Consider the following 18059-nt stretch of genomic DNA (forward strand, 5'->3'; position numbering starts at 1 on the left):
TCACGAGAGTTTACGGAAGCGTAACCACCCACTGCAAAGATGGAGGACGATATCTCAGATGTGAGCAGACCACAAATGTACTTATTTGGTGAGCTCGCTAATTCTGACAGATCGATTTTTTTTGGTTTGCACAATCAGTTTTAATGTCATGTTGTCATGCACAAATAGCCATTGAACATTTTTTAGGCGGAAGCTATCTAAACAGCCGGTTAGCCTGCTTGCCCCCCTCCCACTCGCGCCAATTCAGCTCTTTTGTTAGCTAGCCGTGCATGGCGTGGAGCTGCGTGGCTGTAATAAAGAAGCAAATCGTACACACACCTCTGTATCTGAAAAAGTGCTATGCGTGTGTGTGAGTCTGTGTTTGCTCAAGACGAGCACAAACCCAAGGTTGGTTACACGTATTGTTTCCCCCTCAGGTTGCACCCTGAAATCGGACAAACGGGAGTTCAAAGTTGATCTAGACGGCGATGAAACGGAGCAGCAGCTGTCACTCAAAGCAGTAAGGAAGACTCTTCAGATTGAGTTTGCACTGATCTTAGAATAATTAACTGCTGATTAATACGGCTATTAAGTACGGAAGCCGAGATCGAAAGTGCGTATTATTTTTTTAAATGTTGCTATAGTCTCGCGATAAACAGTTAATTTATCTTGTTAATTCGAAACATCATAGTTTGCTTTTTCGCGATGAGGTAAAATATATTCTATAGTTATCCCAAAGTTGGTAAATTACTAAATGTAGTATATTTGTTATTTTTAGATACATATTTAATTGCTGTCCAGTACTGTACTGTTTATTTATTTACGTTAAGCCACTGAACACTGACCTGTGAATCATTCAAGCATAAAAAAGCACCTAACTCAAGGGATGAACCAGGGTTTTGCATATACATCAGATAACAAAGAACCTATTTTAAATTGTATCTTTAGGCACTTTGTTACTAGCAGCCTGTCACAAGAACACATCATTTGTTAACATTTATTGAAGTCAAATCTGGGAAAAATGCCAAAGATAACACAGTCTGATAGGCATAAAATAGCAGTTTTGCACCAACAAGATGATTCCAGAGAACTGTTAACTGAAAATGTGGCATTTCTCAGCATGCTCTGCAGTGTGTCCTTAAAAAAAATTGAGGAAACTGGACACGTGGAAGGCAAAAGAAGAAGCAGCAGGCCTAAAATATATCTACAGTGGAAAAACAGTATCTGAAAGTCATGTCCTTGAACAGGAAAAAAAAAAAAAATCCAGCAAAGACCCGATACAGGACCTGAGAGACACTGACCTGATCTGACCATTCGGTGGATCCATCTACTGCTGGCTGAAGCCTCATTAGAAATGGTCTCAGTGGAAGGGTGGCTGTTAAGAAGCCATTCATAAGGAAGGGTAGCAGAGAGAAAAGGCCGAAGCAACAGGACTTTTGGAGAAATTAATCCAACATTTTTGGTTCACTTTTTTGTCATTATGTAACTGAGAAGGTCAGGAGAGAAGTACGTGTCTTTGGCATTTTTCTGCCATCTGTAAAACAGAGCAGAGAAAAGTCCTGTCAGATTTTAATCCACCATGCAGTACCATCTGGAAAGGCTTTAATTGGCAATGGCTTCATTTTTCAGTGTTACAATGATCCAAACACACTGATAATTCAGTAGAAGCATCCCTGGATGGAACACCTTCAGTCATGGATTGGCCTCCCCAGAGCCCAGACCTCAATTATTATTGAAGCAGTATGGAATCATCTTGACATAGAACAGAAAAAAAGGCAGCCAAAATCCAAACAAGAGCTTCGAATGTCCTTCAAGGAATTAGGGGAACTCTTCCTAATGGCTACTTAAAGAAATTACAGGAAAGGCAAATATGAGCTAAACTGGGTTTTGGGTGCTTGAGCATAAACAGATGCATGAAGGGAGGCTGCTGCAGAGGCACAGATAACTTTTTATTTTATTAAGAAGACTGAACTCTGCCTCTGCTGCCCTGCTGGGACCTGAAATTACCAGTGTCATTTCAGCCATAGTTTTATAGTCAGTGGAACAGAAGTCAAAAGGACTTTGTGATCCTCCGAGGACTCACTTCACCAACATGAAATTCTGCAGCACGCACTCCTTCTACACTGGGGATTGTTCCATACCAGCAGGGTGTGAACTATCAGGGAGCTGATGACAGCTTGTTTCCCCACAAAACATGATTTCTGAAATTTTGGTCAGTTTCTAAAATGCTGTCATATTGGATTTTTTTCCTTAACTTTAACATCATGAACCATCCACAAAATCAGGCTGTTAACCTCACTGAGGCAGTAAGCTATTTAAAATGACAAAACAGGAGTTTGATCAGTTGCATTAAGAAAAAGAAGAAGATATGTTTACACCTAAAAAAAAAAAAAAAAAAATGTCTTGAGTAAAGTAAATGAGATGATGCCAATACATGGAGGTAGTATTGTATAGCATGCTGTTGTTTTGTTCCAGGTGTGCCTGGGAGCTGAGGCTGAAGATAAGTTCCACATGGTGGAAGTTGAAGGCCTCACTTACGACGGGAAGACGACAAAAGTGCCGCTAGCTGTCCTTAAACCTTCCGTCCTGCCCTCTGTGAGTCAGCACCAACACTGACACAAGTATTTAAGAGACTGCTGGTTTAAATTAAGTTGTTTTTAAGCTCTTTTAGGCTTAACAGAAAGAGAACTAAAAAGGAAAAGGCATTCTCTCAGAACAATACATGCAAACATTTCATTGTGCTGGTAAATGCAAATAATGCATCAGTCATTAGTAAAATACTTGTGTTGTCATTGTCATTCCTGCTCTGTTATTGTCTAGATGAGTTTAGGTGGATTTGAAATTACACCTCCAGTTACCTTCCGTCTCCAGTCTGGTTCTGGACCAGTTCACATCAGCGGGCAGCATTTTATTAGTGAGTATTAAGGCTAAAATTTGTAGGTGAAAAATAGCAAGTTGTAAGCCTGACCTTCATGATAAGTCAAGTTATATGGGGGCAAATTTTCTAACCTGATAAAATCTGAAATGTTCACATATGACTTTACACTTTCTGTTTGGAGTGAGTTGTCCTTTAAAGACTTTTTTTTTTTTTTGGATTAAAGAATCATACAGAAAGACGGTGTTCTCGTTTGACCTTATTTTGACCGGTGTTTGCTCTTCCAGGTGTGAAGGATTCAGACGATGAAGAGGAGGAGAACAACACGTCGCCGGTGAAGCGGCCTGCAAATCTGCTGGCAGGGAAGAAACCCCCACTGGTAGTTATCTCAGCTTGTTTTTGCATCATTTGACTACAGAGCAAAAGTTGCCCCGAAGAAAGACTATATTGAGTTAATTGTTGGTTGCTGGCTGCATATTCTTGTGTTTAATGTTGTATGATGTCACATTTAGTAATCTGTGACAAGATGCTATCAGAGAGAGGCAGCATTAACATGCTGTTAGTAATGCTGTTGCACATTTTTTTTTATTCTTATACCCCAAATATGCACTCAGCTAATCTGAAATTGTGTTTCTCACAAAATGATGATTCTTGTTCCTCGTAGAAAAAACTGAAGATGGATTCTGATGACGACGACGATGATGAAGACAGTGATGAAGATGATGACGAGTATGATTATTTAATTTTTTGCTCAGTTTTCCATATCGTTGTGCATATTGAAAGATGTCACCTTTGTCAGTCGATAGTTTTCTTGATTTTGGGCACAGACAACCCGTCATACAGCCTTTAACAGGTTATTTGCTTCTTTTTTTTTGTAGTGATGACGACAGTGATGAAAATGATGTGAAGCCACAGAAGAATGTGGGAAAAGTGCTTAAAAAGGTAAGCCCCGCCTTTTTTTGTTTTAATGTAAGTAACAGTAAAAACTTAAGGTTCTGCAGTCGATTTGAGATATAAGCAAATATAGAGGACAGATGAGGTCCAATACAAACATATATGTGCACCATGGGACTTCCCATCTGATGTCTGCTTTCTACATGCTCCACTTCAGGCAGCACCCTCAGCTAAATCAAACAAAGTATTTGCAGTAGTGAGAGTGTGTCAGAAGTGGGCTGTTGCTTGGTGTGTGCTACATTTGAGAGGGGACAATCTGACCTGTCTTTCCTGCTTTCTCCTTCAATGAGCTTTTTAAGGCACTTGACAGATTAGCTGTGCTAACGGCTGCGTTAAAAATTTTATTGAAGTAGTTATTGGTTTTTTGGTATTTCTTGGGGTACTTTTACTCCAGTAGATGCAAGAATTTTTTTGGATATTTCCATATCTGGCTATTTAGTTTCAGCTTTAGTATTATTGTGTAATACATCCTCTTCCGCTTATCCTGTTCAGGGCTGCGTGGGGCTGGAGCCTATCGCAGCTGTCATAGGGTGAGAGGCAGGGTGCACCCTGCACAGAGAGACAGATAGCCATTTAGAATCACCAATTAACCTAACCCCAGTAACTGCATGTCTTTGGACTGTGGGAGGAAACCCACGCAGACACGGGGAGAACATGCAAACTCCGCGCAGAGAGAGGCCCGGGCCAAGGTGGAATCGAACCCGGACTTTCTATATGTCATTGTAACTGTGAGGCAGCAGTGCTGCCCATTTATTGTGTAAACATTTATTAAATTCTTGTTTGTTGGCTCTTATGTTCCATCGTTTCCATCACAGTTCAGACCAAACAGTTTCCTTGCAGTTCAGTAAGTTTAATTTTTTACATTGGGGTGTATTTTTCAGGAGTGTCTCTGAGCCGTTGTTGTCCACTAGATGTCAGGGTAGCCACTGGCTTTCCTTTAGTGTTTGTGTGTAGAAAGAATTTCTGTAACCCTTTTTTTTTTTTTTTTTTTAAACCACATCGTTTAAACTTCCACTCACTGCATGCTACAGTAGCATTTCATTTCAGCAGGCCCTACCCATTCCTGCACTCACTGACCGTCCACCTCTTTGTATGAGACAAAACATGGAACTTTTTCATCCTGTTCGCTCATGTACCCACCTGTTTTCCTAGAGTAAAACACAGGGTCTGTGGGGTGTAATGATCGGATTTCTCCTCTGTAATCTGCTTGAATTCTCACCGTCTCACCAACAAGACCACACTATGTTGTGCTGTTCGTATGCACGCACACACACACACACACACACACAGACACACAAAGGGACAGATACACTTTAGTAGACATGCACATTTAAACGTTTAAGTACACATATCCTCTTGCATAAATGCACAAAGTCTGCAAACATATGCAATTCATATTGGTAGTACATAAGCAGAGAATCATGCTCTACATACTGTTTCTCAGCCATGCGCGCTCACACGCACATGCACTTCAGTTATGGGAAACATCTTCAACCATTTTTCTGAAACGCTGCATATCTTTGTCCCTCTGTCATCCCACTGTTAATATGATTGCTCCTTTTTATCGTTTCTCATGCCATTTCAGCTTTGCACCTGGCTTTTGCCTTTGAACACTTGTTTTGCATGTTACCACAATCGCTTGCAAGTGTGTGGGTGCATGTGTGTATCTGCCTCATTTTTTTAACGTCGGTGTCTGTTTGTGATTTCTTTTTTTTTTTTTTTTTTTAAAGCACGCTATCCAAGTGCAAACTGTGCCAGGCAAAAGATCAAAGCAGGGCAGATGCGCATACCTGCGACGTGAGCGCCGATCCTTCCCTCAGGGTCAGATGACAGCTGAGCATTTCTGTCACCTGTTGATTTATTCTGTTGTCTTCTCTTCCAATTCCTCCTGCACCCCACACCCCATTCCTTCCATGACCTTAATCCTTTTTTTCACCCTTCATCTCTTTAGCTCAATAGCTACCCTGTCTCATTCTTTAATAATGAAAGCACAAAGCTTTAGAAACCAGGGCTGGGAGCAATTATTTTCTTTTTTTTGACTGCTAATTCAGCTGTGTTTCAAGTTATATTTTTGCTTTCTTTTTGTTATCAAACCTCCGAACTGTACTGAATTCGACCCAGAATATTTCACAAGCACCGAGTATCAAATTTGGATCAAATCCTTGTTCATATTAATCTAGTTTACTTGTTGTTCTTTGACCAGATATTTTTGATGAACAGGAAATCAGGGTACTTAATTCCTCCTTGCATAAGATTAGAATCACCAAGGGATCTCATGTGTCTTAAAAAATTACCCCTTGCTTTTGCGTTTCGTGCAACAGATGTGCACAGGATTAATAAAGTCTGTGTTTTACTCAGATTTGCTGGATATTGTTCTCCAGTATGACAAATTGCCTATTGATTGGAAAGTGTCGTGCTCTCTTTGAACACTTAACAGTATCATTAATGGGCTGTAATAACTGTCGAGCCTGTTGAAAGGCAGAAAAATGTTCCTTACCGCAAGCTGCCATGTGTGTCACTCATCTCATCATCCTTGAAGAGTTAGTCTTTAAGCTTCCTCTTTCTGTGAATGGGTCTCAGTGCTTTGTAGCAACATGAGCGTGCTAAAATTGCACCCAGAATACCTCCATAACCCCCGAGAGCAGGAAAGAGACAGAAGAAAGGTGTGGAGAAAAACAAGGTGGTTTCAGAGGTCATCCAACCGCTAACATATTACAGGACCTTCGTGTTTGGCAAAATGTGGTAGACGTTTTTCACGAAAAGGCCCTTTTTGACTGGGGGCCTTTTTATATTTGTAATAATTGTTGACAGTTTGTCATACGAAAGAACAGTATTATAAACAAACCAACATTTTTCTAGTATTTCGGGGTTAGGAGATGGAGATGGTTGGTGAAATGCAGCCATAATAAGCAGAGAAAATGACAGAAATCTTGTGTCACATCTAAAGTTATTATGAGTTATTGTGTACAGATTACATTCGGTAGACTCAGATGCATCTGCGATGATGCTGAGTTTCTCTGCTTGATTGAGTTTGTCCTTCAGGAATTGATATCTTTCTCATCTAGAAAATTAAGCTTTGAAACTTCACTGCTGCCTCTATCATCTTATATTACAGGCGTTGCCGTAGGGTATTGCATGTGTAATTGCATTGTAGCGTTTGTGTCAACACAGGCAATTACACTTCTCGTCCATTCCAAGGTGAATACCAGTGATTGCAAAGAAGGGTTTGCTGCTTAGGAAATGCAGGTAGTTGCCAGTTTTTCTGAGGTAATTACACACGTGACTGCGAGCAATCAAGACCTGACGGGAAGAAATCCAATGTAACAATTTCAGGATATTGGGGTACTAAGTATCTGATCAATGAGAAATCACTAATTATGTCGAGTGTTTCCTCTGTAATTTAGGTAGCACTGGTATTTAAAGTTATGCTTTTACTAAAGACGGCAAAGGAAGGAAGAATTTTACTGTAATATTGAGTCAGTTACATACACTTATGGTTGATGTCTGTTTTAAATGTTTTTTGTTTAGTTTTTACTTTTCTTGTTCAGTTTTTTTTAAAAATTATGCTTCTTTTAAATAGCGTACACACGAAACAATGATTTCATTCTCTGACAGGGGTGGAAGAAAATATTGTGACCACCTCATTTACAGTCGCTGCAAATGTGGATCATATTTTGTTTCTTGCCATTTATTATTTGTCAGCTATTAAAGGGGCTGCGCGATTAGCGCTTCGATTTGTAACCAGAATCCCAAAGGAGCAGTTTTAATATCCAGGGAAGTTGTGACTGCAGTCCAGGCGTTAGAGGGTTAGGAAATGGGACATGGCCATCAGTCTAAACTGAGCCACCTGTGTTGCATTTAGTTACTTGAGTTGGTCAGAGCGTCAGAGCAGACTTCACTGAAGGTGGCAGCAATTAACAGCAGCAGTAAGTAACTTCAGTCTGTCACTTTTGGTTTTGTTTAATGTGATTAACGCTCTCTGGCTGTTTTCATACATAAATTCTGGACATTGTCCAAACGTGACCTTTCTCATATAGAGCACACAGCAGAATTAGTCCGATTCAGACACGTTTCCACTTCTGAAAGTCACTTAGGGTGCTACCTGGGTAGAAAATGCAGGATACATGATGCAATTTCAGACTTTGTACAAAGGAGCTGATAGGTTAAAGACTGTTTCAGGTTCCAAACAAGTGATATTTGCATTTTCATGTGCACCTCTGTCAGAAATATGCAGAAAAGTTGAGGGCTGTAGTGCATGCATAATAAAAAACATTCATATCTTTAAGCATTTCAGGAAAGCAGCGTGGTAAATTGAGCCATTTAAAGTACCCACATGTCTGTGAAACTCTGGGATGTCTTACTGGGAATGTTGTTCATTTCCTCAGAGCCCAGAGTCCTCACCCAAGAAGCCCAACAAGACTCCAGTGAAACAGAACGGCCCTGCAGGGAAAGCCTCAGGATCAGCAGTCAAACCACAGATTAAGGTATGTAAAAAAAGATTTAAGAAGTATTTCTTTGTTTATTTGTGCTTGGCTTATGGTTATTTAAAATACCCAGGTCTTAGCTATTATACTATAGCATAGAGATCAACAGTGTTTAAGAAAATAATGTCTAACATTTGCACCTTTCAAGGGAATGAGAAATTCAGTGTATTACGTCAGCAGTTACAGCAGGGTAGAGTCAAAGGCAGTAGCTGTATTTCTAAGGAAATGCTTCATGTTACTCATAGAAACAAGTATACAAACAATGGATGATGAAAGTTGGAAGTTTTACAGACGAGTTGATAAAGAAGTATACAGTTACATAATGTGTTACAGAACTTGAAGGAACTTTGCTAAATAGATTTTTTTTTCTTCTTTTTCATTGTGCCCTAAAAGTAGTTAACCCTCTACAGAATAAGAGATGGACCCCCTGCTGCTTATAGCGGCCCTGAATTGAAACTATAGTGTGTTTATAACCCAAGATAATTGTTAACAATAAAAAAAAAAATTCAGGATCACCACAGAGAAAAAAAACCCCCAAAAACTTGGAGAGCCTCCCCATTCCAAAGCCAAGGAATGTGATAAATGCACGGTGCAATTAGTTCAACCTGATAGTTAATTTCTTTGATGGAATGTTTTGGACAGCCACTTCTGAAAACCCAAAGCTTGAACTCTGCCTGTCTTTAAGCAAACACACCTGACCTCGAAACAGGTTTCCTGGGGCAAGGTTTAAACCTGCGACCCTTTAGCTTGACCTCGCCATCTTAAGTTGCAGCCACCTTTGATGCCCCTCACCCCTCCGCGGCTCACACACACACTTTAAGAAAAACAAATCGTCACGCCTCTCTGCAGGTTTACATACTTCTTAAGGCATGTTACTGTGAAAGAAAATACTTGGACAGAACCTCAGTTCAGATAAGGTGTTATGTGTTGGCATGCGAATGTTGACTGTTTGTATGATAAAACATGACTTATGCTCACTTACACACTCATGGCGCATGAGGAAATTATAATTTCTTGTCTGACCTCTTGATGGAAAGCTTTGTGATTTTCTTTTTGGTTTTTTTTGTCATGTTAAATGCTAAGCCACAGGATTACTGAACCCCTGAAGGGAGAGTGTAGTCCCCTGAAGGACAGTATTCATGCTGTGTGGCTGAGCACAGCTTATTATGCCGTGGTTGTTTGCCGGATATAACACAGTGACTCTTGAAATGCTCTTGAGGATTAGCCAATGGGCAACTGAATTGCCCGAAACCATCCCGCCGGTTTAACTTTCTTGCCTGTGGTGCTTTGAATGCTCCCATCCCCTCTCTACTTATTCACAACTGTTCCCTCTCTACCACCTCTTCACACCCCTCACTTCCTGGACACACCTTCTCCCAATTGCTCTCATTACCAGCGTTTGATGTCTGGTGCAGCTTGCGCTTCCAGATGCCCCTGAGGAGCGAGGTAGCGGGTGTGGGTGTCTGTTTTTTTCTTTCCTAAATGCAGGTGACTGGTCATTAGATTGGCTTGTCAGATCTGTTGCCAGTACCACAGTTCTCACCTCTCACAGCCCAGCGTGTAGCTGCGCCTTCTTGTAAAACAGGCTCGACGTGAGAACCAGCTAACTCGAGTTGTGCTGATCTGAAGTAACTTTATCTTGCAGCTGGTGTCTTGATTGATGGGTTTGGCGAAGTTGATGCCTTCGAGCACACGTCAGAGTCGTAAAGTTGTTAACTACTTCACTCAGCCTTATCCCAAAAGGGTTTGAGTCATTGTTTTAGCGACTGATTGGCATGTGTTACAGCAGGTGCATATCTTGTTAGTGATTTAATCTCTTCTGCCAGTGTATGATTTTACCATTTGGGCTCAAAGATAGCCCAAAAAGACCAACTCGTCGACATGACTGTGCATACAGAGGATTCATAGGATGAGAGTCACAGTTCTGCCGTGTGACCTGACATTTTCCCCCTACTTGTGCCTCCAAGGTTTTCATTCCAGCAAAATGACAATTACTATCCCTGGACAGACTCGATGAGCAAAGATGTCACAACCATGTATTTGCACTCGATTGAAGATGAGAGATTGCATCAAATGATAGTGTGCTTGTGATTAAGTTCCATGTCTCGTGGCATCTGTAATCAGTGTCTGGCCCAGATGAAAAAGCTTGTTGGCTTTGTGTGTTTATCAGCTGTTTCAGGTCCACAGCTGTCCCTTGGAAGTGGAGAGCTGCCCGTAAATAATAAATGTGTAGTGCATTTGTCTGGCCAGGAGCCAGAAAAAAAAAAAAAAAAGCCATTTTTTAGTGTGGTATGTGTGTTTCAAGGTTTTACTCATTATATACCTTTTAATCTCTGCTATAATAAAAAAGTGATCTCTCAGAGACAGGGACAGGACATTGTGGCTACACATGCATCTGACTAATTACAACATTTTGTGTCTGGTATGTGGAGAGCTTCTCTTGGAAGACCTGATACATTGTGCAAGACATTATGCATTTTCATATATATAATTTTAGCATATTTTGAATTAGTGTGTTATCTAATATGAAAGCAGTTTGAACTAGCAAACTGCTAAATTTTGATACCCAGACCTGCATATAATGACCGGTAAATAATGGCACCACAGCTTTAGTGATTTCTATGCCATTATCAACCCAGTGAGTTGAGTATAGTGTGGGTATAGAGTTTCTCTGTGCATTTGTATACTGCCCTGTTTCAGATGTGTCTCTGGCTATCAATGAAACCCTGCAATTTCACTGGATTCCGCACCGGCTTTGCATGTAGGGACAAGCTCTGTGGCTTGCATAACATGCAGTAACAGAGTTTGGTGTATGTGTGTTTTTGTTGTCACATTCAGACACTTGCTAATTGAGGACCTCTGAGTCCTTGGCTGCCCAGGTCTGGACACACCTTATGGGCCTTGTAGTCCAGTGCTCGTGCTTCCCTCATGCTCAACACAGAGGAGTCTTTGTGTTTTGAGATAACACATTCACTGTTACAAAAAGGATAAACGGAGGCTTCTTGTGACGGTACTGCTGGGTAAATAACCATGGATACTTTATATAGTACTGCGCAAAGCCTGTGGCTTAAAACCATGTCCTTAAAAAATAAGAAAAAAAATCAAGCAAAGACCTGGCGCAGGACTGGAGAGATGCCTCTGGCTCTGATTCATTTACTGTTGACGGCAAATTGTCTCAATGTCAGAATGGCTATTAAGAGGCCATTCTTAAAGGAGGGAATGGGGAAAAAGGGCTTAGGTATGCCACATTACATAAGAACTGAGCTGGACTTTGGTTCAAATTATTGTCAATATGTACAGAGGAGGCCAGGAGAAGGGTCCAACAGTGAGTGTCTACACCGTATGTAAAACACGGTGGAGGCTCTGTTGTGGTTGGGGGGTCATATTAACAGACTGGAACAAAAGGCAGAAAACATCCAATGAAGAGGTTTGGAGGTTCCTTCAGGAACCCCGAAGAACTATTCCTGGAGATTATTTAAAGACATTATAAAACCTGCTAAATAGGGTTCAGGCTGTGTGGAAGTATAAACATGATCCTAGGAAAATATAAAGAAATGAGAGGTGGCGTAAGATTTTTGCACAGTACTGTATGTTGAACAGAAAATACGTTGTTTTACTTGAAGTCAAAAAATTTTATATTCATCTGTTACTGAAAACAACCCTAAAATAAATTTTAATTTCATCATTAGAACTTTTCTTCAATGGAAAACACTTGACAAACGATCCGTATTGCTCACTGGAGCGTCAGGGCTTGCCCTCTCTTGCTTGCAGACAATAAAAACATAATTTGTACCTGATGTATTTGTGAAAAAAAAGATGGTGTAATTAGGCTAGAATTTGTTGTCTTCTCTAATGCTTTTATCCTCTTCCAGCTGGTTGCCCATGCCAAGCCTGTAAACACAGACCAAGATTAAAATGGGTCACGATAGGGCTTTTGCCCAGACTGGCCTGTTGGTCAGCAGATTAATTAATCAGCGGTGTGCTAAAATTAGCAGCTATGTGTTGAGTTCCTCTTAGAAAAATAACACTGACGACAAGAAGTGAACCTTTGTTAAAGATGAAATGCTGTGGCATGATTTGAAACCAGCTTTTTATCTGTAGCTCTATAAATCCCTCATTATTTGACATATCAGCAAGTGTCTAATCCAGCTGATGTATTTTTCTAGACACCTGCCCCAGGAAAAGATAAACCTCTGCCTGGCCCGTCTAAATCTCTGACTGAGATTAAGAGCAAGTTGTCAACTGCAGCCAAGGAGGTAAGGTTGTTATCCATTCTCTGAAAAGGATCCTTCTTAATTTTACGACTGTTAAGATGATGATTTAATGGTCCTTTTCTTCAGGGGAAGCCCCTTCCAAAGACGGAGCCGAAGTTTGAGAATTACTTGAGAAGTGCTTTTAAAATCTCAGACAAACAAGTAAGTAATCCTTGCACCCTGATTACGAGGAAGAGACAAAGGTTTTCACTTGGTGTCAAAGGGGACCGACTCCATATATTTCTTCTGGGGCTCTGCTAGAGTAGTTTTGCATGACTCACAGTTCAAAATAATCATAATCTAATGTTCTGGACCTTGGTGCAGCCCCTTCAGGTCATTGACTTTTTGAAACAAGCTGCTTTAGCTTCCTTCACTCTCACTTTAAGCCAACTGTTGTCTGATCAGCTGCCCCTTGCAGGGTTTGAACAGCAGGTGAGAGAGGCCTCTGTTCACACCAGTGCTGTGTGCCTGAGATGAGCTTATAAAGGGGTGCTGTTCCCCCTTTAAGTTGTTACATTTTTAGCTTTTACATTCCGTGTGCAGATTTCATCAATTTTCCGCTGCTCTGCAGTCTGTATTTGGTCTCATAAATTCTTGCTCGGGAGTGATTGTTTGCTGTCAGATTTCTGGAAATACTCCTTCAGTTGCAGAGTGTTAGCAGTCACCTGCACATTTACACCCAACCTCATTTTATCTTTAAGAGCTCCTTGCCGTGATATGTAACCAGGCATAAATTATTCTTCCTCTCGCTGTCCTCATAGCTTTTTCTGTCCAGTAAACCACAAATGTCTCTCCGGCACAGTGTGTACTCTTTGAATTATATTCACACTGTGTCGGTGGGCTCTTACAAGATGGATTTGGGAGTACACCTGCCAAGGCAAACTCTTTCTCAGTGATTTAATGGAGTGTGTCTTTTTGTAGCGCTAATGAAGGGACTGGTGGTATGTGCGTGGTACCAGCCTTTTTCGCATTCAAGGCCTTTGACCAAATGCGAGACTTAAATCTTTTCTAATGCGGCTTCTGTCACTTCAGAAGAAAAACAACATCCCCTGCACATTATTTGGCAAAGCATGAATTAATCACCCTAAACCCTTAGATGATCACTACAGACTTAATGATTCTGGGCAGAGTGTCAGATAGTGAAGTTGTGTTTTCTGTGTTAAGGAGTCTGTTAGATGGCGATCACTTGAACTGAGCTATTTGAACATTCATATGTGATTGCTTTGCGGTGTTTAAATAATAACCGTACAGTTATGAGAGCAGGTGAAAGCTCTTTAGAGCGGCACATGGGTTGGGTGGACAAGGGAAAGAGTGGGGGTGGAGCTGGGTCAGGGAGCGCTTGTTGATCCCAGTGTGTAGAAACATCTGTGCAAGCGCTTTGGTTTCATCAGCCAAGGCTGAGATCTGTCAGACCTGGAGCACCTAGTCATATACTGTGGTATGTAATGCTGCCCCCACCCAGCCCCTCGTCGTTCCCCAGCAGCCCCATCCAAGCTCAGCGTTCCCACAGCCGAGACACACAAAAGCATGTTGTAGTAAAAGTGAGTCATGTTGTATAGCACTTCATTTGGATAATTTATCATTTCTTTCTCGTTCTTTCTTATTTTGGTGTTATCCCTCTTTTCCCTCACCTTCCACAGGTGGTCAAGGATCTTTGGAGTTTTGTGCAAACACTGAAGACTGAGAAGAAGTAACACACATGCACCTTGAAGCATTTTGTATGTTTTGCGTCCTGCAAGGCATTTAAAGGCACAGTCGGCGAGATTTCCTACTCGGTTTCATGCTGTCAGAACTGCTAAGGACTATAATCAGGTGGACTAAGTGCTGAAAAATGGTAAAGCCATCAATGCATAGTTTTAGATGTCAATGTCTTGTTTTTTTTTCCTCTAGATGCAAAGCACTTCATGGAGTTGGTTCTTGGGCTCATTCGTGTTTAGCAGACTGTAGATTTGTCGCGAGGGGAAGCTTCTTACATGTTGCTACAAGAAAGGAAAAGGTTCTAAAATTTACACTACCTGCAGGTTTATGTAGCTGCTGTAATAACTGAATGTGCAAATTATTAGTTACTAACAAAACTCAAGTATTTAAGACCAAAAACAGGCTGACTCAGAGCCTAAGCTAGTTAATAGTTCTGTAGTACACCCTCTTGGCAAAACAGTATTATTTTCATACCACCAGAAGGACACACCAAACACAAGTATGCTCAAGAAAAAGTAAAAAAAAAAAAAAAAAAATAATAATACTGTAGAAACCTGCAGCTGGTGTAACTCACAATACAGAAGCTATTCCTTTCTTTCCCTATAGGTGGTGATATCCTCATTAAGCATCCCGCTTTCTTCGTGCACTGAAGATGATGTAGGTTACCTTGAAACAGCTGTTGAGTTGAACTTAACTGATTCTGTGATTCTGAAAACGTGTGCGATTGGGTTTGAGGTGCTTCACATCTGTGTGTCAAGTCAATATTGCAATAGGAGATATTGCAGAATGTGCCTTTAAATATCTCTACTGAAAACTGAGATAAATCAGAGCCCCGATGTGTGTGAATTTGAGCAGCGTGTACGTGGGTGGTCAAGACAGCTGATAAAAGAAGACAGTTTGATAATTGGACAATTTTCTATCATCAGCCAGTGACAGTAAGTGTTGTTTTTGTTATTTCAGCTTTTCTGCAGTTAAAAAGCATTTGAACTCGCAAACTTACAGACTGTACATGCAATTTGTTTAGAATGCTATACTGCTTTATTTAAACCTCAATTATAGAAGTAATTTATTTTTAAAGTTCTGAGTTCAGGCATTATAATATAGTAACAGTAACTATACTTTTTAACTGTAAAAAATTTCACAAAAATAAATACATAAAACATGCAGAGTAGAAACCACAAATGTATAACTGGAGAAAGTTATTAAAAATCCTTTAAAAAAAAAAAGCAGCCTTCATATCATCTCTTGCAGAGTATGATGGAATCTATAAAAGCAGCGCAGGTGCTCTGAATCAGATGTTTTTTTTTCTTTTTAATGTACATTTCATATCAAAAGCAAAACAGATTGCTAAATCCAGGAGTATATTAGCTCCAGTGCTGGTTTACATTATAGTTTAATGCACTGTAATGCATTAAAACAGATTACAAGCATATTAGTAATATTGGTACAGTATGAGGTATCAGACAATTAAATCAGAGTAACATGACATCACCTTAAAGAATTCAACTCTGTAATTGTTTGCACTCGTATATCAGTGCTCTGATGACAACCACCATTCGTTCACGCTGGGCTTATGATGTGTTTCTATTCCCATATAATATGAAAATGTTCCCCATCTTTAACCAGTTAAATTGACCTGTTCCAACTTTGAATTGTGCAGAAAGGGTTTTTGAAAATCTATCATTTCAATTTTGATCAGTCTGCCCCTATGATTTACCTAAATTGAATTATTAATAGTTAGTGACGTCTTTTATAGTGAGGTTTCAGTAGCAGCAGGTTTCCAGAATTAATTTTTTTTTTTTTTTTTGCTTTGCATGTATTTGTGAATTTTTTGTTTTTTTTGTTTTTTAATACTTCTATCATATCAAACCTAATATTTTGTTGTGTAAATATATTTCTTGCTTTTATTTCCAAGACCGGCAGCTGAACTGATGCATTTTAGCGTTTCTCCTGCCCTTTCTAACAGCTTGTTTTATAGAATCGATCTGTTGTCTTGGTCTGTTTGAAATCTTGTGTTTTAGTATAAAATCCCTTTTTAACAGATCCTGAGCACTGTTCTGTTCTTGCCGTTGACCTTTGGGTTTACCCCTGCTGTAAGTCAGTCTGTCATTTTTTGAGCAATGGTGAAACCAGGACCTTAAGTAAGTCCAACTGCGAAAAGCAATTGTTTTTTTTTTTTGTTGATACCTGATGCATGTTTAAGGCTCATTATTTTTAATATTTTTGTAACCACAAACATCTGGTTTAATTTGGCTTAAAAAAAATATAAGGGATGTTATTAGCAAACACGTAGTTGAGTTTTTTTTTTTTTTTTTGGCAGTACACGATGAGCAGGTGATACAAGTATCGCTTTGCTAAATGAGCTTTCTTCCAAACCATATAATGGCAAGTCTTTGAATTTAGAACAACATTGTAAAGCTGTCATTACATTTTCTTTACTTTTTAGTCTGTTCTTGTGCATTTTCCTTATCCAAATGACTGGCTTTTTTCCTGTGACCTGAAGTACAAGTACCCATCTTCGGTTTGACTGGATTAAAAACAAAAGTACATAAAATTATAATATACTGTGTGATGTAGTCAAGTCTAAATTGTAATGAGGTGTCTTGGCTGAGCCATTGTTAAAAAAAAAAAAAAAGCATTTTGTTCATTTCATACATCTAACTTAGTTAATTGGTAATGAGGATATTCAGTCATGGTTTGTTGAGAGGAACATGCGTGTACTTTTTTTGTACCTACCTGTAACATTTACCTGAATAAAATAAATTCTAGTAGGTTTTGACTCACATTCTGAACTGTTTATCAGTCTATCACACATTCACATTTTAACTCCCATAATTTGTTGGACAAAAAAAAAAAAAGATAGTAGTTTTACTGTTGTACACGACCACAGTACAACTTTAAATCAAGCAGTCAAAATGTGATTGGAAGGAGGGGATGTACTGCCCAGCCCTGAAACACCAAGTACCACAGAGGAAGAGACAAAAGACAATTTCACAACATCTAACCAAGTCAAGAACAGTCTCAAGTAGGTAGGCGTATCATTGTCAATGGAAACATGGGGTTTACTATAAGGTGCAAACCACTGGTTACACTAAAAAACCAGGAAGACCAGGTTGGACTTTCCCAGAAAACATCTAAAAGAGCCTGCACAGTTCGACAGATGAAACTCTGATGAATTTGTACTAAATAATGGGAAGAGAAAAATATGGAGAATGAGAGAAAGCATACCACATAATCTGTCAACCATGGTGGAGGCAATGTGAGGTATGGGCATTTACGGCTGCCAGTGGAACCGGGTCCATCCATCCATTCGCTTCCGCACATCCTGTTAAGGGTCGCGGGGGGGGGGGGGGGCTGGAGCCTATCCCAGCTGTCATAGGGCAAGAGGCAGGGTACACCCTGAACAGGTCGCCAGCCTGTTGCAGGGCCAACACAGAGTGACAGACAACCTTTCACACTCACATTCATGCTCTCATTCACACCTATGGGCAATTTAGAGTAGCCAATTAACCTAACCCCAGTAAGTGCATGTCTTTGGAATGTGGGAGGAAACCGGAGTACCCGGAGGAAACCCACGCAAGCACGGGGAGAACATGCAAACTCCACACAGAGAGAGGGAGAGGCCTGGGCCAAGGTGGAATCGAACAGATTCCACCATTCCAGATGGTATTCTAACTGTGAGGCAGCAGTGCTAACCACTACGCCACTCGTGTTTATTGATGACGCGACTGCTGTAGCAGAATACATGGATTAATTCTGAAGCACACTAGGCTATCTGCTGCTCTGTGGAAATGGATAATGACCCAAAGCATACTG

The 18059-nt window shown here is 40.2% G+C and overlaps 1 protein-coding gene across 1 annotated transcript; it reads left to right on the forward strand.

Annotated features, from left to right (window-relative positions):
- npm1b (nucleophosmin 1b) lies at window positions 1-16803 on the forward strand. The gene is made up of 11 exons (XM_030739970.1): window positions 1-88; window positions 417-499; window positions 2455-2574; window positions 2800-2893; window positions 3142-3233; window positions 3519-3583; window positions 3733-3796; window positions 8194-8292; window positions 12459-12548; window positions 12633-12707; window positions 14186-16803. Exons 1-11 carry the CDS (start codon window positions 40-42, stop codon window positions 14237-14239), a joined length of 885 nt encoding a protein of 294 aa, XP_030595830.1. The 5' UTR covers window positions 1-39; the 3' UTR covers window positions 14240-16803.
- Window positions 16804-18059: the final 1256 nt, after the last annotated feature.

Source organism: Archocentrus centrarchus, chromosome 10 (genome assembly GCF_007364275.1).
Source record: "Archocentrus centrarchus isolate MPI-CPG fArcCen1 chromosome 10, fArcCen1, whole genome shotgun sequence".
NCBI lineage: Eukaryota > Metazoa > Chordata > Actinopteri > Cichliformes > Cichlidae > Archocentrus > Archocentrus centrarchus.